At 50.2% G+C, this 27594-nt stretch overlaps 1 protein-coding gene across 4 annotated transcripts; it reads right to left on the minus strand.

The window, feature by feature from the left end:
- Positions 1-780: 780 nt before the first annotated feature.
- Positions 781-27323, minus strand: PIK3CD (phosphatidylinositol-4,5-bisphosphate 3-kinase catalytic subunit delta). 4 transcript variants are annotated; one of them, XM_017825769.1, is made up of 24 exons: positions 26746-26816; positions 19960-20033; positions 19433-19596; positions 18564-18792; positions 17962-18191; positions 16966-17145; positions 16220-16369; positions 15831-15920; positions 14902-15123; positions 11750-11846; positions 11241-11371; positions 10301-10360; positions 9945-10112; positions 9367-9488; positions 9087-9230; positions 8266-8365; positions 7519-7697; positions 7216-7325; positions 6524-6602; positions 6101-6268; positions 5274-5397; positions 4313-4458; positions 3943-4075; positions 781-3438 (listed from the first exon to the last, which is right to left on the minus strand). In XM_017825769.1, the coding sequence occupies exons 3-24, from the start codon at positions 19571-19573 to the stop codon at positions 3301-3303; spliced, it is 3141 nt and encodes a 1046-aa protein (XP_017681258.1). In that variant the 5' UTR covers positions 19574-19596; positions 19960-20033; positions 26746-26816; the 3' UTR covers positions 781-3300. The 4 variants fall into 4 exon arrangements, with proteins under 4 accessions (XP_017681258.1, XP_017681260.1, XP_017681259.1 ...); XM_017825771.1 differs by lacking the exon at positions 26746-26816 and adding an exon at positions 27253-27323 and having other exon boundaries at positions 3301-3438; XM_017825770.1 differs by lacking the exon at positions 26746-26816 and adding an exon at positions 20608-20735 and having other exon boundaries at positions 3301-3438.
- Positions 27324-27594: the final 271 nt, after the last annotated feature.

The raw sequence follows: 27594 nt of genomic DNA on the forward strand, positions 1-27594 counted from the left end.
TTACAAAACATGTACCTAAAGCAACTGAAAAGTTAAACATGTAAACATTCTCTTTTCGCAGAACCACAGTTTGGCTTAAAAAAATACTTCTTTTTTTCAAAGGCAACAGAATAAGCACAATCAGTTTGTACAGAGTTAAAAAAAAATGACAGAAACATCTCTAAATAAATAGAAATAGGTCTATCATTCTGAGCATATTTATAAAATGAGAAGCCACTTATTTATGGTGAAATGGAATATTTTTGCAAGTGATTTAAGTTTGAATCTTCAGTACAATTCACTGGCTCAAAACCATCAGGTGAGGAGCTGCTGCTTTGTGGATTTGGAGTCAGAGGCTCTTTGCTGACCCATCAGAGCTTCAACAAAGATGCTCTTCCAGGAGTGTCCAAGGAAGAAGGTCCACAGGATGACTCACTGGATTTTTACTTCTTGTGGGTAAGTCAAGTTTCCAGACTGAGTAACCTCTGTGAAACTGGGCCGGGTGGAGAAACCCCTGGGGAATTGCTCAGTCCCTGCAGCTGACACTGAGACACCTCTGTCCTATTGCACTTCTCACACTGAAGGACAGGGGACAGGAGCCACTGCTGGAAAACTGTGATTAGGGGCTGAGGTTCCTGCTGGGAGCCTGGAAACCAGGCACATCAGAGGGCTCCTGCAAGAGCAGGTTGTGGCAATGCAAGAGAATTGCTTTTCCAGGCACAGAACTGTAGTGTCTTCCCTTCCACAGGAACGTACAAACCTGATCAGGGGGTGGGTTCAGTGCATCTCACCTTGCCTGGGGCACACTTTTTGCTCTGTAAATTAGTTCAATAAGGAAAGAAACAGCAATATTTATTCTCTGAAATGGAGCAGAGGCACAGGGCGTGTTCTCACTGTCTGATCAGCCTGCAAAGAGCTCTGAATCCTGCAGGATTTCCTTCTAGTACCAAAACAGCTGTCAGAGCTTGAGTGCTGCTTCAGTCACACCCAGGATCATTGGAAAGGTGCAGGAAAAGGGTTACATAAAACTAAAATCACGTGTTTTCTAGGCCAGAACTGCTGCTTCTACCAACAGGTGCTCGAGAGGGAACTTTGAATAGGTACAAAGCAGAACAGAACAGACCCCACAGCTTAATATCTTCTATGAAAAGACAGAGTAAGTACTTTAAACCACAATTTAGATTAGAAACTGTAACACTGCTAGTGCCTGTTGGGATATAAAGGTAGAGAAGGGTTTGTTCCAGGTGTTTCAGATTCCCCTCACTGACCAAACCTGGCATTACTTACTATTTATTTCTTCTTGCAGAAGAGCAGTGTTAACTTTGCTCTTTGCCAGCTGCACAGCTGACAGATTTGCACTGATCCCCTTAAACAAAAAAGGTGGACTTAAACAGCCATTCTAGGGCAGTATTTTTTAATTTTCAAGTACTGGGTACCTGATTATCAAACAGAGCTGAAAGTCAGGAATGAGTTGCACCCATGTGCTGGGTGCCAAAATCAAATCAAATTTAGATCATGAAGGGAAGGTTTATTAAACAGGCCAGTTCAGTCTCCTGAACTTGCTGCTTCTGTGGGAATTTTAAAGCAGACTTGAATGCTAAATTTATGAGAGTCTAGTCCATCATTTGACAACACATGTACCTGTTGTTACCTGAGAACCAGGATCTGCAATGCCTCTATTTTTACCTACATGAGAGAAGTGAAAGAGTTTAAAAAACACTTGACAGTGAGTAAAAGAAAATTGTTGAACCTAATTAAAGGCAAACAAGTGAAGTACAGGATTCAGCTTTGGGGGTGTCTTGAGAATTAGACTCTGTTGTTCCTTGAGAGGGCAGGAATGGTGGTACCTCCATAGGAACCTGAGGGTGTGGGGAAATGGAAGGAAGGACCCAAGGAACTGGCAGAGGAAGCAGGTCCTGCCCACCCTCCTGTGTCCAGCAGTGGCTCCTGCTCCCTGTCCCTGGGCAAGCCCAGCACCCAGAGCTGCTCCTGGTGGGGCCATGACCTGGAGACAGAGCTGTGACAGCAGAACTGTGGGATTGATCCCAGCACCTTGTGGGAGAGGGGAAGGAGGCTGAGGAGGCCGTGGGAAGGGGAGGAGGCTGGAGGGAGACACTGTGTCCCAATTCAGGCACCGGCACAGCTGAGCCCCCCCAGCCCCCCAGCCCTTGCCAGCAGCTCTCAGAGCAGGGCAGGAGTCTGGACTGTGGCTGGGAGGAGGAAGAGGGGGGAAAAGAACAGGGAATACATTTGCAAGAAGATGGGAGTTGAGATGCAACTTGCTGTAAGTGTTTCAGTGTTAAACCCACTCATCCTGGCACTCCTTGCACAGGAGGGCAGTCTGGCCCAACAGCTCGGGCACAGAACGGTGCCATCTGTTCCAGCTGCCTCTGGAGCTGAGTGTTGGATCCCAGGGACTGTGTAGGTGTGGGGCACTGCCCTGCACACACATGGTACAGGGAGACCAGGTGGCAAACCAGCTCTTAGTGTACCCCAGCAGGAGGCACTTGGAGCCACAAACCTTTCATGCCCATTTGGAAAATGCAGTCTTACTGTTTTCAGGCTTAAAACCAAAATAAATGCAGGAATTGCTTGAGGCTCAACTAAAGCCTGACTTGGGAAAGCAAAGAAACTACCTGATCCAGTGGCCACTGAACCTGCTGTTGTGGCATCAGTTTTGTCCAGCAACAGCTGAGTTCCAGCTCAGTTTGAGAACACTTTGGCCTCTGGAGCAGACAGAAAGCAATATGACAGTGTGGGTATCTTTATCCTGTCACAATGCAGAGTAAAACCATTTGTCCAAGACAGCTTCAGGGCTCTTTAAACTGATCCCCCCTTGGTGGACAGTGACACAGGGCAGTGCTGAAGTTAATGCCTCTGAGCTGTAATGGTGGTGACCTGCAAGATGGGTTACAGGGATGGGGGGGAGGTCCTCTGTTCAGCTAAATTCTCAAGAAAATATAAATACAGACATTAGCACACTGGAAGGATGTTACAACTGCCTCAACTCTTCCATTAGAAGATGTATTTGAAGCTTAATGAGTTCTTAAGGGTACAGCACCTCTACCTACCTTTCACTGTACGCAGTAATTTTATTGCCTCACGTCTCTCCCTTGTCCCCCAAAGCTCTACAGCAGCCACGGGGGGGTGGCTGAGGACAGGCCAGCAGTTTTTCAGTCATGGAGCAATGTCTGATCTCTGGGAATGCAGGTGGGGGATCTTCAACTCTGCAACTTCCACCAGTCTTTCCTTAACAGCCTGTCTGCCTGGCTGGGCTCAGTGCAGGTGTTGTGTCCCTGGACAGGGCTGTGCTCTGCTGCTCTACTGCCTGTTGTCCTTGGACACGTTGTGTGCCAGCCAGTTCACTTTGGTTTTCCAGCTCTCTCGCAGGGCTTCATTGAACTTTAGCCTGAAGTGCTTCAGTGCCTCCTCATCGGTTTTCCCAAGAGCCAGGGAGTCCTGGAGGTGAGAGGAACAATTCAGTGTGGCCTCACTGTGAGCAATTAGCAGCTCAACTAGTTAGATGTGTACTCATTAAGATATTACCCCATTGAAAGGAGCACAGAGTAGGAAAGGAACAGCCATTAATGTTTTTTAATGGTTACTTCAGTTGCATGAGGTTTTTCACTAATAAAATACTTCCATTCCACTCTGCTGGTGCAGGGTGTTACAAAGGTGCTGTCCTGCAGCTGGCCAGGGATGTGTGGTTATCACTTAAGGGGCAAACTGGGACCAGGAAATGATGCACGGCCAAAGGACTTTGTCTCCTTCCCTGCAAACTGGTTCTACTGCCCTCAGGATGAAGAACCTCCAGTAGATTTCCTGAGCACCAGTACCTGGCATTTCCCATGTCCTTCATCTACTCCTTTCTGCTTCTACGACACCTTCCACACTGACTCCTCCTCCCTGAGCCGCAGGATCAGGTGTTCAGTGTTCCCCCTGCCTGGGCTCTGCCTCTCTCACCTTTAGGTACTGGATGTCCTTGGAGCAGCTGAGCTCTGGCAGACCAGCAGCTTTCATCAGTGCAAAGAGGTGCAGGAAGAGGAGCCCGTGGCGCCGCAGGATCATGTAGGCTCTCTCACAGTAACCCCTGAACCTGAAAGAGAGATGGCAAAGGAGTGAACACTGCAAACTCTGCCAGTTTATAAAGCAAAGCTACAGATCAGTCTGAACCCTGCTGTCTCCGTGGATGATACCAAGCTCTGTCACCTTCTCCACCAGGTAGATAATAATTTATTTACTTTCACGTGTACAGGCTACATATTGCTGGAAATAAATTCTAAAAATGCAGAGATTAAAAAGCTGAAGTCAGTTTTTCACTCCCAGCACTCACCTTTCAAACTTCTCATTGTTGTTAGTTTTTCCTTGCTGGATGACGTGCACAAAGTCGTAGGTTAGGATGAAAGGAACTCGTTCTCTGTTAATACCAAATTTAGTCTTGAAGTTCCCCAAAAAGTGACCAAAATCAATATGGAACAGCTGGAAATAAAGAAGGAAAAATGTTTTTAGAACAGTATCTATTTTAGCTGATCAATGTTGAGTTCTCTTCAGTTACTGAATTCAGCGGAAGTGACCAGAGGATTTTGGAAGGAGAAAAAAATGACCTCTCCCTTAGCACCCCTTTGGAAAGAGACAATATTTACTTGCCAAGATACTTTCTAGTGTGATTAGATGTTGGTAAGACAGAAAGGGCACTTGCCTCTTCAGTGCTTGATATATCTGAAGAAATACCTGATTTACTGTGTCACTAGTGGAAGGAGGCAGAGCACTTCCATGGGCACCTGCCAGTGCAGGCTGCAGTCTCAGGCAGTGCAGAAAAAAACTGTCCTGTTTTGAAGTCACTACAAAATATTACTTCCTCAGCTGAGGCTTCTTTTTCCCTCCTTTGGGTATTTTTTTTGAATACCAAGCCCAGCACGGTCGTTGCACCCCTCGGGCAGCGACGGGAGGAGGCTCCTGTGCAAAGCTTGGGGCACCCTGGCAGTTTTGCAGAGGGGCTGTGACCCCCAAATCCCAGGCTCCAGGCTCTGTACTGGGGAGCATCAGCTCCCTGAGGAGGCTGAGGGAGCGAGGGGCCTGTGCAGAGCAGCTCTGGGAGCTCCAGCAGCCCCGGGCAGCGATGCTGCTGTTCAGATGAGACAACTGGATTTACACTCCTGATGACACTGAGCTGCTCACTGAGCACATTGGCCCAGCCTGCCTCGGCTGGAGGGGAGGTGGGACTGCACTGGGATGGCTCTGTCCACAGTAAGTGTTATCAGGCCCCTGTCCCAGCCCCCCAGCAGTGCCTGTACCTGTCCTGTCTCCCGGATCATGATGTTGTCGCTGTGCCGGTCCCCGATGCCCAGCACGTACGTGGCCACGCAGTACCCGGCACAGGAGAGGGTGAACTCCTCGATGGCTTGGTCTAAGGCATCCCTAGAGAGGGCAAGGAAGAGATGGAAAGAGAATTTTACTTTGGAAAGCTCTTTTCAGAGCTTCTCCCCCTGCAAACCTGCAGGAGAAAGGAAGGGAATCACGTCTGGGTTCCTGCAGAGCTCTCCCGAGGCAGGACTCCCACCCCTGCTGGACAGAAAGGAGCTGCACTAACTGCCTGTAATTAAAGGTTGAATAAGGTAGTCGCCACAATCTCAGCGAAAATTATTTAGTCTCAACTAAATTACCTCATTTCTAGATCTCCATGGATCTCAAAGAAAAAGAGGGCTCCTAGAGTGACTCCTGTTGGTGGCCCTGCTGCACCAGAACAGCAGTGATGCATTGCTGCTGTTTCTCTGTCCAGTAAACCCCCAGGTTACAGAGCTGTTGTGCCCCTTTCCTTTTCACCTCCCAATTCTGGCACTACTCCTCCTGCCCCTTTTCCAGCTCCCACCACACTGTGTATGTCTGGGGAAAGTAACAGGACCAAGGTTTGGTCCAGCCTGGGGGCAGTGCTACCTTAGGCTACCAAAGATCACAACGAGCTTGCCAACAGTAACCCAGCTGCCTCCATTTCTGCTCCCAACCCACACAGACCCACACGATGCCTTCAGGTGTGCCAGGCAGGGAAGCAGCCACAGACACTGTGGGACAGCTTGGAAATGTGCATAACTGAGGGAAAATGAGGAGAGGGGAGCCCGCTCACCCCGGGTTCTTGGACTTGAGCCAGTTCAGCAGCGCGTCCTTGTTGAAAGCTGCCGTGGCCACCATGTTGCTCTTGTTCAGCTGGATGTTGGCGATGGTGTCCGAGTGCATGACCACCTCAATCAGCCCAGTCTTGTCTCCTGTGGAGAGGCAGCCATAAGGGGTCATCCTGCAGAGATGAAAGAAACCCTTCCACTGAAATCCTGCCCAGAACTGGGTGGTGTTGACTTTTAAGCTTTCCCTTGGCTGCCACGTCTCCTCCATCTCTCCTCTGCAGTTCTGTTCCCCAGTACCACAGGACCTGCCCAGCTGCTCACACCACACCAGTCAGACCTGCTGGGGGCAAAATGAGCTTGCAGAGAAAAACAGCCTCACCAGCCATGATTTATCACTGCAGTAGGACAACTGTGTGCACACCACTCACCTCAGGTCCAGGCCCTCCTGCTTCCACAGGATGTCCATCAGCTGGATCATCTGCAGGGTCAGCATGTCCTGACGCAGATCTGCACAGGGGAAAAAGGGGCATCAGGACCCCCCAGTGTCCCCTCTCCAGTGCTCCTGTAAGTGGCCCTTGTTCTGTCCCTGCAGCAGAGCTGCTGGAGGGGCCTTTGCCATGTCTGTCACCTGCTGGTCCAGCTCAGAATGAACACCAGCACAGAGCAGTGTTTGCTGCTGCAGGAACAGTGTAAAACCACCCCACCAGGCACCTTAACTCCCATGATTTTACTAAGGGAGGTACAGGCTCACTTTGCCCAAGCTCTTGCCATGGCAGTCACTGTGGCACTGCAGAAATATCTGCCTGGACACAGCAGTGAGCAGCAGCCACCCCAGCCCTGCAGAGCTCGGACTGCTGGAGCTCCTTCACGCCTCACACCAGGTTTGGGTTTATTGTTCAAGGGTATCCAGCCACCCCTGCACTAAAATCTACAGGAAAGAGGGCTGCAGGTGAAATAGAGAGGGGAGCTTATTATCTCTCCAGATTAGTGCCAAAAAACCTCAAAACATTAAAGGTCCTCATTTCCACAACATCTTGGTTGTCCATATTTAGGCCCGCTCACCACAGTAAATACTTGAGACTAAAGGATATGTTTTCAGAGCCGTTAAATAAAGACTTACCATCTCCATTTTTAAAAATAATGCCCACTCCACCTCCACCTGTCTCTTCATTATTAAACACAATCCATAAAGGTTTCATTTTGGAGTCCATGAAGGTGCACTGATCCACACTAGAGGAAATAAAGACATTACCATCAGAGTTCCCATCTGTTAAAAAAGCAGCCATCCAAGCTGCCAGTTCAACAGCACCTACAAACACTGGTGGAGTGGGGACTTCCATGAGGAAAGAACCTTGGGATAACCTGAAACCTGGCTCCACTGCCAAACAAAGCACAGGTGAAGAGGTGCAGTTCCCTTCCTTACCAAACTTCGGCGAGGATAATGTTGGGGTTCAGGGGGGACTGGAGGTGGGAAAGTGCTTCACGGTACGTTTCCTGCTTCATGCACACATGCATCATCTCCTTGGTTTGAGGCTTGGTGGCCTTCTGAGAACTCACTTTAACAAAGTCATTCAGAGCTTTCATCTTGTTGAGTGCTTCTCCCTGGGGAAAAAAAAAAAAAAGGGAGAGTTGGAACAGGGTTAACAAATAGGAAATTCCCGGAGGAAGTTTAAAAAACATTAAAATCTCCCGTGAAAGGGAAACCTGGGTTGCACCTCTTATTTTCTCTTCAACTTGTAGCAATTTCACATGTTGCAACAAAACAAATTTAGTAGTATCTGCTTGAGAGAGATCCATAATTAACTGGATACTCTGCTCTGGGCACAAAGGCATTGGAAGGTAATGACTGCACTGCTCTGAATCAGCCAGTTGTGACCAGCTCCCACTAAATGATAACTCAGCCACTTTATCTAATAACAGCACTGCTCTTTGAGATTTCAAACCATTCTAGACACACAGTGTGATTTGGGGGGGGTGGTGGGTGAGTAAGAGATGAGGGAACTCACACGTGATGGGGATCTCCAGGCTCCCAACAGGATGTGCCAAAACCAACAGAGCAGTTAGGAGGCTTTTTTTGTGTTGCTGATAACGTGAAGTTGGAAAAGCCAACAGCTGAGAACCAGCCCCAAGCAAGAGGGAAGTCAACCTTATGGCTAAAAGCAATTTTTACCTGTTTCATCAAAACTTTCATGTGGTGGGTGCTGCCTCTGCAATAAGCTTCCAGGATCAGCCCAAACCTCAGGGAAACAGCAGGAACGTGCATTTCTGACCTGGGGAGAAGGGAGGTTACAGCAGTGCTGACTCACTGCATGACTGACTCATCCTCCCATTCATACCCACACCAGGAGGGTGCAGAATATTGGCTGCTGATTCTTTCTGTGTAATGGGGAAGGAAAAAAAAAAAATGCCCCCAACCCCAGAAGGTGATGGAGGAAAACCAATGGGTGAGACATTTTCTGTGTGACTAAATCACTAACCACTCCTTTGAGAATGGCACTTGGGGAGCAAGAACAGTTCAGGGCTTATGGCTCAGAGCTGGCAGGTGGCCATGGATGTCCAAAGGAAATTCCAGCTCACAGGCTTGTGTGTGTGTATATACACATATAGACAAAAACTCTGAAAACAGAACCTAAGCTGAACTCCACCAACTACAACAGACAAAAATAAATGAACAAAAAAATGTATTGTCCCCTCTTGGAGAGCTGGACTCGGTGATCCTTGTGGGTCCCTTCCAGCTCAGGAAAGTCTATGAAATAATTCTTACTCAGTTGCCCAAGGTAAAAAGCAGCAGTTTCTGGGTTTTGGGAGTCACAGCAAGGAAATCCCATCAACACTTAGATGGGACACACAAGTTAAGGGACAGCAAACAAACACCCTGTCAGCTCCACATCCAGCCAGGCCTGCTGTCCCACTTCACAGCACAACAAAGAAACCAGAGAATGCTGGTTTCATTCAATTGCTGAGAAAAAGCCTAAAAGATTTGCCCTTCACCTCAGGTGCCAGAAGAGGAAGTGGCCGATCTTGCGGTTGGATAACGCCCTGTCCAGCAGGAACTTGGTTAATTCACAGTCTAAGTAGGATTCGTACTTGAGCACCTGGACGAGCTGCAGCAGGTATTGGAACACATCATGATCTCTGTTGGCAGAAGGGAAACAGAAAAGACAACCTCATCTTTACTGCAGAGACAAGGCTGTCAGGCTTGTTCACAGCCCCCCTCAGCAGCCCTGGCCAGGAATAGAAAGGGGCTCTGTCCCCTGGGGATCACACTTACGTCAGCTTCTTCAATGAGTTGATAGCAAAGGAACCAACATAACGGTCGGGAAAGCTGAAATCCAGCAGCTCCAAGGCATTCAGGACAGGCAGCTCTGGCCAGGTCTGAAGCAGGGAAATCATCTGTAAAAAAAAAAAAAAAAAAAGGCACAAGGTTTTCATGACAATGGATATAAATCTGAAATTCTGCTGATGGAAGAGCAGCTCCTTGTGGTGGGTCACTATTTATAGATGCCTCACAGCAAGTTTGCAAATACCAGGTCAAACCCTGAGGTGCCTTGTGCTGGTCTCTCACTGTCATTTAAGAATATCCAATCCAGATCCTATTTTTCCCATGAATTAAACAGATCTTTTTTCCCTTGCCTCCAGTTTTTTGAAGGAATAAATAAGACCTTGTTGGTTAGTAATAAATCTGGGACAGCCCACAGAGGCAAACCTCAGCTGGGAACAGAAAACCTTCCTTTGGGGCACCGTGAAACGTCCCCAGCCAAGCTGGGCCCCCAAGCACAACACAGGAATGCAGGCACTGAAAGATGGATCAAAAAGGGAGTCCTGGCTTGCCAGCCCCAATCTCCTCACCTGGGCAACATCCTCGTGCTTGTTCCACTTGGTGATGATGAGCAGCTTTGCCAGGGCCTGTGGGTACTGGTCGCGGATGTCGTACCTCATCTTCCACACCAGGTCCTTCTCGTGCTCGTACAGCTCCGTGTGGCTCCTCCGCTCCAGGATCTCCCTCAGCTGCAGCTTCTGCTCGTGGGAATCACAGCAAAGAGCACACACAGGGCTCAGTCTCAACCCAGAGGCTGAGAGACCCTGTAGGACTGGGGCATGGCCCACTTTGGTGGAAAAAGCTGGTGGGGTAAGGTGGAAAGGTCTGACTTGACCCATGAAACCAGGTTTGCACGTAGCTGAAAAAGTGGTGCCAGAAGACTCACCTCCTCAGGATCTTCTGGTGCAGCTCGGGGTGGTTCTCCATTCCTCCCCAACTCCAGCAGCTGGGACACAAATAAAGAGTCTGAGGAAGACTGCTCAGTGATTCTAGCTCACCACCACTTCAGGGAATTATGCTGTGTTAGAGGTCAGTCACTTGCCGCCTCTGGAGAAGGGAATCACACCTCTCACAGCCCAAGTGTAGGTCAGGGACTCAGCAGGACCCCCCTGCCCATGCTGCCCCTGCCCTGGTGGTGACAAGGATGAAGGGATGAGTCCTTGCCCCCAAAAGGGCACGTCTGCACTCCCAGAGAGCTCATGAGCTCTGGGTCACTGAGCTACAGGCTAACACAACCCATCCCAGATTTTCAGACCTGGGGAGTGTTTGCCAAGCAGTCAGTGCTGCCCGAGCCCCCCCTGCACTGGCACAGCCTGTTACACCCCCTGAGCCAGACCCTGCACTGAGGGGAGCACACAGGCATGCCCTGGCAGAGCAGAGCCCCCTTCTCCCCTGTAACAGGCACATTTCTTCTTCCACTTGTCTGCCCAGTTGCAGTGACAGATGGAAAATCCCCACCCAACACAACACGTTATCGCTCTGCTGAAAGGCAGGGAGCTGCCTGTTTTCACTCATTTCCCCTTTTATTCTTCTTCCTCCCTACAGAGCTTAACACTGCCTGCAGTTTAAAGGCAGCTCAGTTAAACCCATTTTTTAAACAGGTTCTTGTCTATAAGAGCAACTTCACCTCAGTAATTCACAGCTCGGAAAACTATTCACCCAAAGGTCTGTTAGTTAAGAGAAAAAGTCACATTTTCAGTCAGTAATATCTATTTATCAAGTCTGCTTGTGCCCAACTGCCCAAGGGACAGTGACACTGGGTGCTCCCACCCCAGCACAGCCAGGGAATTCCTGTGTCTCCCAAAAAACTGTCCCAAGTGTCCCACCTGCTCGAAGGACGGGTAGTACACGGGATGTGCTGCCACGCTGGGGAAGCAGATGACCAAGGCTGCTGCACTCTCAGTGTTGGGGTTGCATTGCACTGTGCCCATGGGGTTCAGAAGTTCCCCTTTCTCGTCTGAAAAGCAAAGCACATAAACCCCCTGGACCCAAACGTGAAGCTTTGGTGCAGAAAGCAGAGCACTGCCAGTCCCCAGCACTGCCAGCCCCCAGCTCTGCCACCGGGCACTGCCCGGCCCTGAGCAGCTCCTTCATCACCCTGACCTCTCCCAGGTGAGGTGCACATGACATCTGCAGGCCAGCAGCCACCCCTTGTGTCACATGTGCAATGCCAAGCACAAGGCCTTCACCCTGGCAGGGCTCTGGATGCCACCACAGCACAGAGCAGTGACCACACAGGGCCTGCTGGTCTGAACTGGACAGCGAGGCAGGACCTGGGGCACCCCTGTCTTTGTGAAGACACAAAACAAGACAGGAGCTCCATCTCCTGACATACCTGGGAAGGAGGACCACATGTGCAGGCAGCACTCCCCGGTTTTCAGCTGGTCCTTGTAGTCAAAGAGCATGACGTTGACCCAGGCGATGGGACAGTCCTGCAGGGCACAGACAGCAGCTCATTTGGGGCTGTAACTGCTAAAGGGGGGTGAAGGGAAGAGAAGAACTAACAAGGAAGTGAGATATCCCCATCCAAAGGCCTCACAATATCCAGGAACCCAAAGTTATACAATCTTTTCCAAGTCTGCAAATCCCTGCAGGCAGGGAACTTCCCATTCAAGAGTGTGTGGGGACCCCCTCATCAAAGAGTTTCTGTAAAAAATTGTACCAGGGAGCCATCCTGTCTGCCTAACTTTTAAGTTCTCTAAAAGTACAAGATGGCATCAAATTCAGGTATTTGCCAAAAACTGAGGTCTTTTGTGTAGCGCTGAATGGCACCAAACACCCCCCACAAATATGGCTAAAAATTCATCACCTGATACTTTTTATAACTAAAGAACCTCAAAGTTTCCAGTAAGGCCTTGTTACTCTACACTCAATGATATATGAAGGAGTTGTGACGTGTTTCCTATATTTCACAGTGTGGGGGGAGGGAGAAGAACCTTAATGTTGAAACAGGGAACATGGAGTTCACATGACTGCAGAAAACTGGGCTAAGAATGCTAGAAATAGCTCATAATAGGGAAAAAAGGCTTGGCTCCTTTGTATGAGAATAAACACTATCTGTAGGAATCAAACTTTATGCTGCCAATCCCCCACCACACCCCCAAAATAAAACCCACAAGCCCAAGCCAGGCTCATTTTGGAGGAGGGAGACTCCAGCAAGTGACGGGACTGGGACACGGCCAAGACAAAGAACCTGTCTCCCTGCTCAGCCCAGCTCCCTCCCCCAGAGCAGGCCAGACACATACTCCACAAGTGACCTAAGCTTTCCTGCAGTCAGGTCCCCCAGATGGAACACTTTACCTCATAGCATGGCCTCAGCACCACCAGCACTCAGAGCTCAGAGCACACCAAGGCTCGAGCACAGAAACCAACTGGAAAAGGGGTTACGTGGCAAAAACTCTGCTGAGACCCACCCACAAAGAGCATTGTGTGTGAAGGGAACCACAGTGACACGTCTTCTTCCACTGGGGCCTTCTAGAGAGCTCAGCAGGCTTACCCCCAAGGCCACCACAGGCTTGGTGGAGGTGAGAGAGTCCCCACTTCCCTCTAAGGTGACAAAATTAATCACTTCCCAGCGGCCTCTCACAAACCCTGGAGCTGATTTGATTACACTAAGTATCTTCAGCAAAATCCCATTTGAGACATCAGCTCCTAGATCGCAGGGAAAAGCCAAACAAAACACCAGCAATAACCTTTTCTAACAGAGTAAATGGCAGCAAACCACAGCTCAGAGCCTGCCAAAACACAAGGCAAGATTCCTGGCGGATATAAGGCCCAGCAAAACAAGGATTCAGCATTCTAAATTCAGACATCTCCTGCATGATTTAGAGAAACACTGAAAGCCAACCCTCTGGGTGACATTAACCCTGTGACTCATTCAGTCAGCCTGAAAACACGCCTGTTTTTGTGGTAGTAAATGACTTAGTCCCACCTATCTGCTCTGCTCAGTCTGCAGAGAAAACAACATGCATGGCATTAACTCTGGGTGAGGAAAAAGATTAATAATCAAAAAAACAAAATGAAGAAAAAAAATCAGGGTGCACTCTGGCTGTAACCTGCTCTTACCAATCATTTTAAATGATTTCTGAGCACCTCACCCAGAGATGCAGCTCAACATGTGGAAAAATCCTTTTGTGCAGAGCTCAGCTCCAGTAAAGGTGATTTTAAATTAAAAGCTCATCAGAATGCATCCACCTCGTTAAGATCCTTTTAACAACTCAGTTAACCAGACTGGGTTTGTCTTGCCAATCAGAACAGTAAGATTTCCTTCTGACTGCTTCAAAACTGAATAATATTCCAGAGCGGTCACAAACATCCAGCCCGTGGATGAATCAGATCTTCTGTCCAACAAAAGCCTCCAGCAGGAGCTGGGACTGTGCTATTCTAAAATAACAAAAAACAACAATAAAAAGGTTGATCCTGGTCCCGTCCTCAAAACATTTCCAGTCTGAATTTTCCAACCCAGAGATTGGTCCCCACAAGCAGGATTCAGGAGTTGTCTGCTGCTCCCAGACATGACTGCACAGTAACCCTGAGAACCCCACTGATGTCAGCCCAACAAAGCCCAGTGAACCTCCCAGCAGAGAAAGGGAGGGAGCAGAACTGCAACCAACATCTTCCCCGATCATATTTGTCAGCCAGCCCCTCATTTCTCTGCACTCTAGTAAGGATGGCAGGACTAACCCTCTCTCCAGGGCATGAAAACAGTGTTTTTGTGGCCACACAAACAATAATTTGCAGAGGAACAAGTGCATTTGCTGCTCATAAAGAAAATTCTCACATACAAAGAGCTCGAGGCCGTGAGCTTCAGTTACAACTCTGGGAAACCTGGAATTCAGTTACAGGCTGCACTTGGATCTAGTTACTGAACCATTAATGGGCTAGAAGTTTTGGAGCAGAGGTGAGGAAAGTGAGGAATATCCCTGCCTCTCCAGTTAAGAAGCTCAAATCAAGAGCTTCCAAAGTGATTTAACACTTTCCATCCTCAGTTTGCTACACCTGAACAACAGTAACCTTGAAGAACCTGCACCTTCATTTTACCTCCAGCTTTGCTATAACCAGTGTTTACATTCCTCAGTGTATTCCCTGTTCCTAGCTGCTAATTTGCTCCACAGGGGATATGCAGGAAAGACCTTATTAGAAAGAAAATGCAACACAGACCATGGTTTAACCTCAACTACCAAACAAGGAAGTTGCAGAGCAGTGAAACGGAGACACCACCACCACAAGTGATTCCTCTTTAAGTGCAGTCAGATGCTGGGCATGTTTCTTAATGGCCTTTCTAGAGGAGAAATGACACTTAAACAACCTTCCCAACAGGCAGCCACTGCTCAGCTTCCCGTTCCTGTTGGAGAAGTTGGCCGTTACTCTGTAAGTCCTTTTATTAATAGAAAGCCTCCTGAGAGCAGAGGGGCCTTGGTTCAGAGCGGTGTCCTGTGCCCTCCAGCCCTGGCAAGCCTGGCTCAGCCCCACACTGGCTTTACTTACAGCTTTCTTGGACTTCTTCTTGGTGGAACGTGCCTTCTTGGCCTTCTCGATGACGGCGTAGAGGGCGAAGCAGAGCCGGGCCATGCGGGGAAGGTCACAGATGTTGATGTCAAAGTCCAGCCTCTGCTTCCACACGGGCTCTGAGCACACATTCACTTCTGAGCTGGACACTGTCTTGCACAGCATCTCGTTGCCGTGGAACAGCCCTGCCTGCACCACCAGCTGAGGGAAGGAGGAATAAGGGAACACCATGAACCCGTGGGGAATCGCCTTGTTTGCTGAAGACACACGATTAGGAGAGGAGTGGAACTGGGCACCCTGAACAGGATGTCCTGCTCCTGCCTCTTTCCCAAATCATTGAGACATTCAGTTCTTTAGTCTTTATCTTTACTCAGCTTCAGGAAGGGCATTGTTATCTTCTTACTTAATGCAGACTTGCACATTGTATAACGTGATATATTCCTGCCCTGTTTGCTTCCTTTCCCAAAAGGCAGCCATTCCCCTGCTCTCCCTTCATGGCAAGCACCCTGCATATCCCAGAGCCTGCTGCATCCTGCTTTCTGCCTTCACTTTGCCAGCCACCACCTCTCCCATCATTCCCTTCTCAGAGCTGCACTTCCCCTCCTCTGCTCTTTGCAGCTTCCCTGTCCCTCCACACCACTGCAAAATGCCATCACCACAGGGCAGCAGCTCTGCTTGGCTATGCAAAGCTTTGGCAGGGCAGTGTTTCTAAGGCTGGGCTTCTGCCTGGTCAGTTCCCTTCCCCTTCCTGTTGTGCTGCAGCTCAGAACCTGCCCAAAGGCTGGATGAAGCACCACAGAGGATCAGGTGAGATCACACTTGCAGCCACTGCTGCCCTCACCACACAGACAAGACAGATGTGACGGGAAAAGCCCAAGTACAAAACCCCAGAGTGAGTCAGTACCCACCTTCATCCTTTCATCTGCATTGACCTTGCTGCCTTGCACCAGCTCGATGTAGAAAGGCTGCTCTAAGGACCAGAGAGAACCATAGTTTGGCTGGAAAGAGAAAAGGGTTCTGATCAGAAATAAATGGAACAAGGACCTCTCAAGCCAGCACCAGAACTCAGCTCCCATCACATGATTTTTGCTCCCACAGGAAAGGACATGAAGCCTGGGACAACCAGGGAAGCTGTGGAGGGGGCTGGAAGGCTGCCTGGAAATTCCCACCTCTGAGACCCTTGCGAGGGACTCATCCTGAGAGAGGAGGGAGAACCAGCTGCTGTTCCCAGCCCAGGTCAGCATCTCCATCTACAGACGAGCTGAGGGGACCCCACAGACCACTGTCCCCTTTTTACCTTTTTCTTGGGGAGCGGGGGAGGCTTGGGAGCCATCTTTGGGGGGCTGGCAATGCAGTTGGTCTGCTCATCCCTCATGGCAATGATGGCAGAGCAGTGGACCATGGTCAGGTGGGGGGTCAGCCCTCGGTGCAGGCAGCTGCGGATGTACTGCAGAGACAGAGGCAGGGGGTCAGAGCCATCACACAAACCACAGCTGGCTGAAGGAGCCAGGAGAGGACACAGCAACAATCAAACTTCAGTTCTAATTTATCTCCTCTTGCTTCATGAGCCTGGGCTCGTGTTGCCAGAGCTGAGAATATGAAGTGCCTTTCACAGCTGGCATTTCATCAGTGCACTCAAATGGCTGCATTAAGGGAAAACACTGAGAAGGGTTCAGCACTCCCAAAAGGAGTTTGCCCTGCCAGGACAACACAGCTTACAGGATTACTTGCCCAGCTTTCAGGAAGAGAAGCCCAAGCCCACCACGCAAGCAAGCAAATACTTCCAGAACCATGGTCTATAAATGTATTTACACAGCACTTGGCACCCAGAGACAGGCTAAGATCACTGGCCCCCAAAAACATAAGGGCCTGTTAAGTTACCAGAAGTACCCCTTGCCCTGAGTAGCACCCAGGTCCTGTCACTGATGTGCTGCACTCCTGTAAACAGCATTGTCACCTTGCTAACATGTCTCAACCCATGCCCCCAGCAAGAGGAGGCCACGAGGGAACAGATTCTTTGACAAAGCAAGACACGAGGCTCACCTGGAACTGGTACAGGGGGTAGTTCCCGTAGAGATATTCCCACTTCCCGTTCACCTGCAGGGTGTAATCCTCTGGTTTCTGCACCGTCTCGTGGCGGAACACAGTGGCCTGCTTCTTGATGGCATAGCTCATCAGCGTGATGGGGAACTCCTTCGGGGAGATCTGGAAGGTGAAGCTCTCCTGCAACCCCAACAACACAGCACAGGCCGTCAGACACCAGCAAAGGGCTGAGACAACACACACACAGGTAACAGCCCTCCTGCTGAGGACAACAAGGAGAAGGACAGGGAGCTGGAATCACACACACATCAGCCAACCAGTAGGGATGTTTGCCAAACTGGGCGGGAGAATGTTTCAGCAGCGCAAGCGTGAGGCTGGAAATCAGGAACTTCAAGCCCAGTTTAAGCAGAATCACCAGCTCACGTGGTTGCCAGTCATTAAAAACCTTCCCACTGTCACTCCAGCAGCAAGGCACAGGGTGGAAGGGTCACCACGCTCAAACACACTGCTCTGGAAGGCCCTTCTCCCTGGGCATGGCTCCTGCTTCATGCCCGGGCACAACATGCATAAATAACATTAATTAGGAGTAGCAGGCAATACCAGGGGCCCACAGGCAACACAGGCTGGTGCCTGTAAGCAGTGTGTGCTGAGCATGAGCTGAGCAGACTCGTGAGCTTCCAAAGGAAAGGCATGTGAATGATTTTGTGCTCCTCTCCTACCCAAAACCAAAACATTACCACCCCATTAACATGCAGCAACCTCAGCTACCAGATAATCAGTACACCCAAGGCATGTTCAGGAAGGGGAACAGCTCCCTTGGTTGGAGGCTCAGAGTCTCCCTCCCAACCATCTCCACGGGCAGAGGAATCTGGAGAATGAAGATGAATACATGGAAACACTGTCCACACACACAATATTCTGTCTCCAAATGCCCAAAGGGTCCCAAAGGGAAAGCACAAACCACCAAACACTGGCACAGAAAAGTTTGTGCTTTACCCCTCCAGACTGGAACTTGACGTTGACGAAAATGTTCTTGGTGGGGGTTTGTAGAGAGCCAGTCCCAAAGCCCTTGGCCATGGGCTCCAGCTGCAAGGGGAAGTTGTACTCCATCCAGGCTGCCCAGCTGAGCTGCTGCCTCTTTGCTGCTCTCTCCTCACAGAACTGGCACATTTTGGTGCGGAAATCATTCACCTCTGGATCCTGAACGGAGTCGAACTCGTGCAAACCTGAGTGAAGAGTGAGGGGGAAAGGCAAAATGAGCATCTGCAGCCAAGGGGGGAAATGAGCCTTTTACTCAAGTGTTGTGAAAGAGTCTTCCTGAACTCATGCTTAATATGTGGCCAAGAGGAGAAGAGTCAGCCAAGCTACCAGCAATCATTTATTTATGATTTACTACTGACTCAACTACCCCAACCCTCATCCAGCAGGAGGGAACCCCCGGCTTGGGTCTGCACTCCCACTGTTCCCTCACCGGACCCACTGGAGATCAAACCTGCTGATCCCACCTCCCGCATGAGCAGGGCTCCAGCACTGCCCCAGGGAGTCTGGGACAGGAGCAGTCCCACCTGCAGCCCCCGACTGATGAGGGGGGAACTGACCTTTCCCAATGAGCAGGCTGATCTGGGAGTTAATGACCTTCTTGACCCTGTCCCCTTCCCGGGCCACGAGGCGCAGCACGGGCAGGAAGGGCTGGATGTCGCAGAGCCGCCGCTGCTCGTCCTCCAGCTCCTGCTGCTCGGCCGTCTGGTTGATGCAGGTGAACACATAGGCCTCGGGGTCACTGAGCATGTGGTACAGGGGCTCATACTGGGCGTGCTTCCACACCACCTGGGCCAGACAACAGCACAGTGAGCCCTCCCTGCGCTGCCACAGCTGCAGCTCTGCGGGTCGGTTCCGACCTCCGCTGTCACCCACGCCCTCGCTCTCCCAGGATACACCACTTAGGAAAGGCAGTGCACAGCCCAGCCTCCTCCCAGCACTCCTGGACCTGCAATCCCAGGCTGCTTCCCACTCTGGTGACTCCCAGCTCGTGCTGAACTGCTCTGTGGGTTTATTTTCAAGTGCCTTTAACTGATTTCCTTTTCTCATGCTTGCCATTTGTTTCAGGCAAGGTAAATCCCTCAATCTGAGTACTTAAATAACCCCCACCTGATCCTCACAGAAAGCACCTGTGACTGTGACCCTGTGAAACAGAGGAATTACTCACACTGGAAGTAAAACTGGGATAAGTACCTTGCCCCCAGTAACATGAAATCTATGACAAGAGCCAAGAGCTTTTCTCACGTCTTGTCAAGACTACCCAGTTCCCAAAGATCCTCCTCTCCCAGGGGACAGCACTCCCACGTGATTGTTCATATCCCATTTTTTACTCTCATCCTAAGTGCCTGCTATAGACAAACCTCTGGAGCAGATGGGCCTCTGGCTGTGACACAAACCTGTTACCTAGCAGCTGGAACAAGGCTGTTACCTGCTTGATGGTGCCCAAGCTGGCATTGCAGGGCACACAGAGGTTTAAGTATATTCCTGTGGGCAGCAGAAAGTCCACCTGGATGTTCTGGTTTTCCCCCTTGGACCAAAATTCCGTAGGGCAGTAAATGCCTGGGGGCATCCTGCTCACTGCTCAGCTACCACCTGCAAGAAAAGGGAAAATAGCCTGTTGCTGTTGACCACATATTGTCTGCTCAATTCTGTGCTGGGTTTTGTTGAAAGTTAAAGTGAAAAATAACCCAAAGAAAGGAAGGTCAGCACAGCCTCATAGCTCAGGAAAACATGGACTTCAGTCAACTTCCCAATCCGGTGTCTTTAAGCCACATGTAACTACTGCATTTGCTTCTATCTCAGTGCAACCCTCTCTTAATCCCTTCTAGACTGGGATTAACATCTACATGTGCATTTGAGGATGAAACAAAAGAATTATCTTTACTTGAGAACAAAGGCACTTGTCCCAACAGCTCATCTACGACCAAGCAGCCAAGAGAAACAGTGAGTCCCTACCCCTGGCTGTGTAAGGCAATCCTCAGGCCACATGCTCCAAGCTCCACTTTGTTTTTCCAGAGCTCAGTTCCAGCCTGCAAGAGGGAGAAAGAGAGTTGTTGCTGGTTCCAAGTATGCATGGATTTTTATACACACAAACAAATATTACTCTGCTGTATATCCCCTCCCTCTACAAGCATCAGAAAGAAGTAGTTCAGGGCTGAGGCAACCAAAATAAGTTTGTTAATTCTATCTGCAGCCTTTCCCTTGGCAGGGCTCTACAATTTATTCTCAGTACACCCAAGGAATGCAAAGAGGAGAACAAGAATCTGAAGGCTCTCAGGTACAAACTGCTGCTTTCAAACACAGGACGAAAAAAAAGGCATTCACCAGAAGCCAGTTGGACATTTCCTCTCTCAAAGACACTTAAGACCAAAGTCAGAGACACCCTCACACTCCATCCCATTTGCCCACAAGCAAAATACTCCAGCAATAAAACTCCAGTTTCCTGCACAGATGACAAGCAGCAGAATGTGGTGTCCCCACGTGCTGGGGGAGACTGGGACTGGTGGAATTGGCTCCCAGCAGGAGACAGGGAGGTGGCTCTAACTAATTCTCTCCAAACACCTCAGCAGAGGAACCAGCTCACCTCAATTCCCTCTCACTTACCAGGGTTTTCCACCAGGTCAGCAGAGGAACATCCCAGTGGTACAGCCTGGAAGATGCTCCATAGCCAAGGTTTCAGCCTCCTGCCCTGAGCATTTACCCTCAGCCCATAAAACCAGCACAAAATTTGCTCATTCACAACTCAAAATACGGCTTTGCAGCTGTCAGTGTGGAAACTCTGGGAGAGGCTGAGCAATGTGCTGCTGGAGATTCGGGTCCCCCAAACCATGGGGTCCTGCTGGCAGCTCCTCCCGAGCCAGCCCTGTGCCTCAGCACGACAAGGAGCCCAGCAGCATCTTATCTGCCAGGTCCTGGGAGAGCACACCACTTCCCTGTCAGCACTGAGGTCAGGATTCCCAGAAACATGAGCTATGTTTTATCTGTCCTGCTTCCTCAGTGCACAGGCTGTATCACACAGCCACCGGATAGGGAGACCGCAAAAACCACCCTGAATGTGCCTGAAGAGGGAGGGCACAAAAAGGGGGAGGAGGCAAGGTTCAAAGTTTGAGTAAAGAAAAACAAGCTGGCCTTGTTTTCTGCTCATTAACAATAAAATCAGCAAGTTTCTGGCATATCTGCTGCCTCAGCCTAAATCAGCAAACCACCACAACCCTAGTGACCAGCAGAGACAGAAGACACAGCAGTGGCTGAACTGCTTCCTCCTGCTGAGCATTTCTACCTGTCACCACATCCCACTGGATACGAGGTGCCTGCCCAAGCAATGAACACTAAAATGTCAAGTTCAAGTTCAGTACCTTGTCTTTCCCAACTCACTGATTTAGAGGGATGTAGAAGGGTTTTTCCATATCCTGGAGTGGATATACCAAAGGAAGAATAACACTGGAATTTCACCATCTCTAACACATCATTCACCAAGACTCTCCCCTTCCTGCTGCTAAATTCAGAATTCTCTGTTTGTTGAACCTCAGATCTGACCCAGTGTGACAATTATTACATGAGGCAAGGTCTGCATAGATTGGTATTCCTGCACCACCTCACTTCCACCTTCCCTTTTGCCTTGGGAAATGGAACAGAATTCTCCAGGCTGTAACCTTGTTCGCACTATCTTGACCTCCTGAGTAAAAGTAACTACAACTCCCTTTTCTCTGGGTCATTTTGCCATTTATGAATAGCAGCATCACCCCTTTTTGTCAGGGTTGTTTTTGAGATATACTCTGGCTTTCACTGCAGCAGCCTTTTAAAAAAACAAAGGATTCTCCATTGTAACTGACAGTTTTTAAAGCCCCAGCATCACCTCAGACTTCCATCCTGGTGGACAGATGGATTATTTTTAGAAATCCCATCCTGTGGTAGGGTTTTGGCCTGTAGGTCTGGTAGCCTGAGGTTCAAGTTAATCAACCCACACTTGACAAAGTAGTTTCCTGTACAACTTGTGTATCTCTCAGAGCCAGGGCAAGCCAGGGTGAGACAGAGCTTCGTGTTTTAGAGGGATGTAAACCCACAGAACCAACCTCCCCAGGCACACAGGTTACCAAAGACCCCTGCTTGTCAACGCTGGGCTGCAGCCACCCACAATCTACGGTAAGACACCCCCAGTTCTCACTCTTCCTGCTGCAATAAACCCCAAAGCATCTTCTTGCTAGAATACTTCCACATTCCTCCACCCACATCTTCCTACGACAGATCTTCCTCCCCCACCAGCCACATCTCCCACAGCCCTCAAACGCTGGGTTTGGGGGGCAAGGCATGTGCAGTGTTGCATTTTCCACCAGAAGGAAGCCCAGGGGATGGGAACTGGCTGTGAAAGTGAGAGGCATGACCAGGCACAAGGCCAGGGGAGGGCCCTGCTGTGGGACAGGCTGTGCCCACCGAGCTGTGGGGCTCTCACAGCTGCTGCTCTCGGGCTGATGATAAACTCTCAAGCTCTCAAACTCTCTTGAGAGCTCTCAAGCAGCTCTCCAGCTGCAGGCACAGCATCTCTTTGGACCTCTCAGACCCTGTCAGAGGAAGGGAAGTGCTCCCTGTCACCCAACACAGGCCCCAGAGCATGGAGCACGTGCCCAGCAGGAGATTCCCATGAGTCCAAACACGAAGTTGTTCCCCACAGTTCCTGGACAATTCAAGTGCACTCCCCCTTTTCACAGGTATTTCTGCTCTGTGGAATATTTTTGTAAGGGAAAAGTCAAAAAACTGTGCAAGACAGACTTTGGCAGGAAACTAGGGATGAAATCCAGGTGGAGCCATTCCACACTGACCCCTGCCTCTGGCTCAGAGCAGCACAGCAGCAGCAAAGTCTCCCAGTAGTGGACAATTTCTCCATAATCCCTCATTAATTCTGAGGTGTGGAGTCACTTCCCAGGGGAGCGATCAGGGAAGAGGCACCCATTGATACTAATCACTTCCTTAGAGTCCCACGTGCAACAAACCCATCATACAATGCCCAGTCCTCTTCACCACTGGGCAGAAAAAGAGGTGGAGGAAAATAATTATGAGACAAAATTCCACTTTTCAGATGAAGGCAAGTCCACAACTTCCTCTGTTCCCTTTGCCTCAATTCATTATTCACTTTGCTGCAGGAAAGCTACAGGCTGCTTTGCCCTCCTTAAGGTTTCCCCTTGCAGTAATTAGTGTAAAGGTAATAAATGTGTGTCTTTTCCATAGAGGAGGGCTGGCCAAGGCAGAGCTGATGTGCACATGGGACTAGGCAATGACTAGCCTGCTAGGACAGAAATAAACCCCCAATTTTACTAAATTTCATGTAGAAAATACAGGCAAGACATCAGTGACAGGAGGGAACACACCTGAGGCATCTTTGCAGGTAAAAGTAAATTTATGCAGAGCATAACAGACACACCTGAGACTACCCAGCCAGTATTTCTGGCATACTGCCATAAAGCACACTAACACAAATTTCCCCTTGTGAAGTCTGTCAAGCACACAGCTCTGGTGTTTACAGCACAGGGCCAGCAGTGGCTGGCAGGATCACCCGGGAGCGGCGCTGCCCGAAGCCCCGCGAGGCTGCACGGGCGGGCACGGAAGCTCTGACGCCCACGAACAAATCGCAAAATTACTAAACCCCAGGACCACCAAAACACCTCCTGAGTTTATAAGAAACGAGCAGGTGGTGGTGCTGTGTGGGATACAGCAGGAAGGCCCTTTCTCTGCTTGCATCAGCTCTGCTGGGGGAAGGGGCCACGGGAATTCTGGTGTGCACACGTGTTCGACGTGTCTTTGCCACACAGTCAATGGGCACTTGGCAGGTCTGAACCAACCCCGAGCTTTCTGTGAGTGTTCTGCAAGTGTTCTAAGCTTGGTCTCGATTCTCTGGTCGGGGTCACAAGTTGAAACAAGTCCACTCTGCACTGTAAAATTAACCCACAGATTCCCACCCCCCAGGACAGACTGGGAACAGCCCTGCAGCAGGTAAGTGTGTCAAACTCTTCCTGCACGTGGGGGACTCCAGCCTTGCAGGGGACTCACCCCCAGTGCCAGTCACTTAATCACACAGAAAAAACCATGTGTAGCTGCTTCCCTTTGGCATAACTGGCATTAGTAAGATAGATTTTTGCTCTCGTGTCACAGAGGTGTTTCCTTTACAACTTCCACTAATCTTCCTGTGAAATACAGATGTATTAACTTCTATTATTCTTCCTGTAAAATGCAGATCTGTGTCCCAACTGTGCCATCAGGCCATCACTGCTCTCTTTCAGTTCCTGTGACAGTGTTGCACCTTCAGCACAGTCCCGAGTTGCACCAGAGCTCTGTCTGTCTCTGGTTCCTCCTTCTACACACACACAAGTGCAAGACTCGGCTCGTGAACTGGGTGAGGAAAAACTGGGACCCCTTGAAAAGGTGTGGAGAAGCATTTAAACACTGAACAACCCCTAAAATCAAAGGCATTGGCTTCTGTACCTCCAGGGTTTGCTTCCTCTAATCCTAGTTTAAAATCTTCTAATCTCCTTTATTTGGTTTACTGTAATATGACTTCTACCTCTATGAAATATAAAAATCAAATAAAGGGTTTTTTTCAGATTATCAGCTTCTGTTTGTGCATAGATCTCTCATATCCTGCCACACAATCCCCTGCACTGATTCATTCATTCTTTCAGCAGCAGTTCATTGTTCATCCAGCTCTACATGGCAGACACATAGTTACATTGGTTTGATGATGCCTTTTATCAGATTTCTAAGCCCCTGATTAATCACTTTTAATTACACAAACAGAGTGATGTGGATGTACCATGGACTCTACCCAGGATACCTGGGCAAGGGATGACAACACACCCCCCTAACTCTTCAGGCCTCTGAGACACTACAGAGCATCCTCTTCCCTACCAGAAGGGCTGATAAAAAACCAGCACTTAAGTCCCAAAAATCAGCATCTTCTGTGCATCAAGATCTCACTGGAGAGCCATGGATTTTCCCATCTTCCATGGAAGTGTTCTGGCTATGGGGAAACTACAAAGATCAAGCTTTACACAACCACTGGATCCAAAGACTCCCTTGGCTTGTGCCCTTCCCTTTATGAAATAAAGGCTTCTTTACTTTGAGCTGTTATATTACTCAATGCCCACCTTAGACACACACACACTCCTACAAAACAGGCTCATGGGGAAAAGTAATGGGAAGCAGAAGTACACTAATGTGATCTGAACTGGAGCTAACCTTGTTTGTGTGCAGGGCTGATGATGGAAGGGGTTGTCACTGCAGAGATAGGAAAGCAGAATGGACACGTGGTGATGACAACAGGCTGCAGTTCCCGGGGCTCCCAGCTCCAGAAAGAGCCTCAGAGCAATATGCCATTGTCCAAGCTCAGCAGAACCTTAGATCCAACCAGATGGAACAGCCAGAGGGAGGGAAAGAGGAGCTCAGGTAAAGCAACTTAAGAGAAAAGGAGATGTAAAGCCACACCTCATCTTGGGACTAAAACCAGTATCACCAAAGAGAGACAGAGGAACATCACAGAGTGAGAAAAGCATCTGATGGGAGACTCAAGAATCTTGCTCTGGTGGAAACTTCCAACCAACTTTTAGGCAAGCTCACAGTATTGCCTGAGGAACTGTCTAGTAGGAAACAGTATAGTTAGTGGTTAAAGCAAGAGTTTGAAAACCAACAGCGTGTAAAGTTCCATTTCCAACCCTGACAATTGTTTGATGCACAACTTCAAACAACGAACTCCTACGTGTTTCAGCTTTCTCACGTGCTCAAGTACAACCTATAACTCATGAAGGATGTTGTAACCCTTAAATGCTGGCAAAGTGTTTGTGGCATCCTTGCACTCTTGCTATTACTGCTCATGCGGGCAGAGTCTGGGAGTTGGAGGAAGTTGTGACAAATAAAAGCTTCCAGCTGAAGAGGTTGCTGAAATTAGGCTTTTTCAACTGCTCCCATGAGTGGCCAATGCCAGAAACCCCCCAGGTGCATCTTGTTGATGAAAACAAAACTAAGTCATGCATTTCTAATGACCTCTACCACGACATTCAACTTTCTTTACTTTCAGGTTCCCATCTCGGGCACATGCAGCACACTGTGTTTGGGTGTTAAGAGACTCTCTTCAGAGAGCTCTTAAGAGACTTCCTCATGCCCTGCCAAAAACACAATCCAGCCCACAGCAGAAACACACACAGCTATGAGCAACTGAACTCCTGCTTCAGGGAAGGGCTGGACGACCAGATGTTGCCACTCCCCAAACCCGGGAGTGACAATTGTGGTGACAAGGTGCCATGAGTCCAAACGTCACCGGTAAAGGCCTGGCAGACACCACAGCAGGGCAAGAGCTCGCCACCTCCCCGTGGGGTGGACCACTGGCCAAAACAGCCATCCATCCATCCACCCACCCATCCATCCACCCACCCACCGTGACACCGAGCAATCGCTGCCACCGCCACAGCGCTCCTGGGGGGGGGACACGGCGCCAAGGGCGACCCTCAAGCAGCTCAAACCCGCGCACCACCCGCAGCTCGCCGGGTTCGGAAAGCCCAAATTTCCATGAAGCAGAAGCGCTTTTTTTCCCCTGAAGAACAGCGCCGTTCGCTAAAGGAGCCCGGGCAGAGCCGGGATTTGCCGCAGCCGGCCCGGCGGAGCCTCCCCAGCACCGGGAGACCCCCGGGGCCGCGGCGGGCGGGGGCACCGCGGCCCCGCTCCCCTCATCCTCATCCCCATCCCCATCCCGGCGCTCACCTGCGCTGGTGCCCGGGGGGTCCCCGGGGGCTCCCGGGCGCTCCCGCGCTCCCGGCCCGGCCCCGCCGCCGGCACCGCCCCGGCACCGCCTGCAAAGGGGCGTCGGGCACCGGCTGCGAAAGGGCCGCCCACCGGGTCCGCCCCGGCCCCCCCCGCACCCCGGAACCCCCGCAGGGCCGTGCGGGGGCCCCGCCGGCCCCGCTCCGCGCCGGAGATGCGCTGGCACGGGGTGAGCCCGGCCCGGGTCCCGCAGCGCTCAGTGCCCCCAGAGCCGCTCCCCCGCGGGGCGGGCAGCGGGAGGGGACCCGCGGGGAATGCGGCGGGAGGGATCGAGCCCGGCAGCCGAGCACCGAGAGTGTCCGGAGCGTGACATGGCTGCCACCCTCCTGCCGCAGCGCCGTGTCCCCGAACCGCACTCGCTGTCACAGGGAGCGGCTGCGGGGGCTGCGCGACAGCACAGCAACCGGGGCAGGTCCTCAACACGCATGTACGCGTAAAACTACTCACACAGCAGATGTGAAATGGTTTGGGATTCACTCCTTCCCTGGAAAGCCCTCCTTTGACAACCTCAGTCGTGCAACTGTTCTTCCTTCGTCTGAAAAAGTGTTGTGTAACGAGGATGGGGAAGAACCCAAATCCCCGGGGAAGAACCCAAATCCCCAAAGAGAGTCAAGTGGATTTGAGGGTGAGCACAAACACCTCCAAGGCAGGCAAGGAACCCCTGGCTCCGAGGTAGGGGTACCTCCTGGTGTTCCACTACACCTGCTAATCATGGGAGTGGGAACAAACACTTTTATATGCTGGATGCCAAGGATGTACAAGGTTATCCACCCATTTTTTTTCTCCCTC

This window comes from Lepidothrix coronata, unplaced genomic scaffold (genome assembly GCF_001604755.1).
Source record: "Lepidothrix coronata isolate B3197 unplaced genomic scaffold, Lepidothrix_coronata-1.0 Scaffold122, whole genome shotgun sequence".
Lineage (NCBI taxonomy): Eukaryota > Metazoa > Chordata > Aves > Passeriformes > Pipridae > Lepidothrix > Lepidothrix coronata.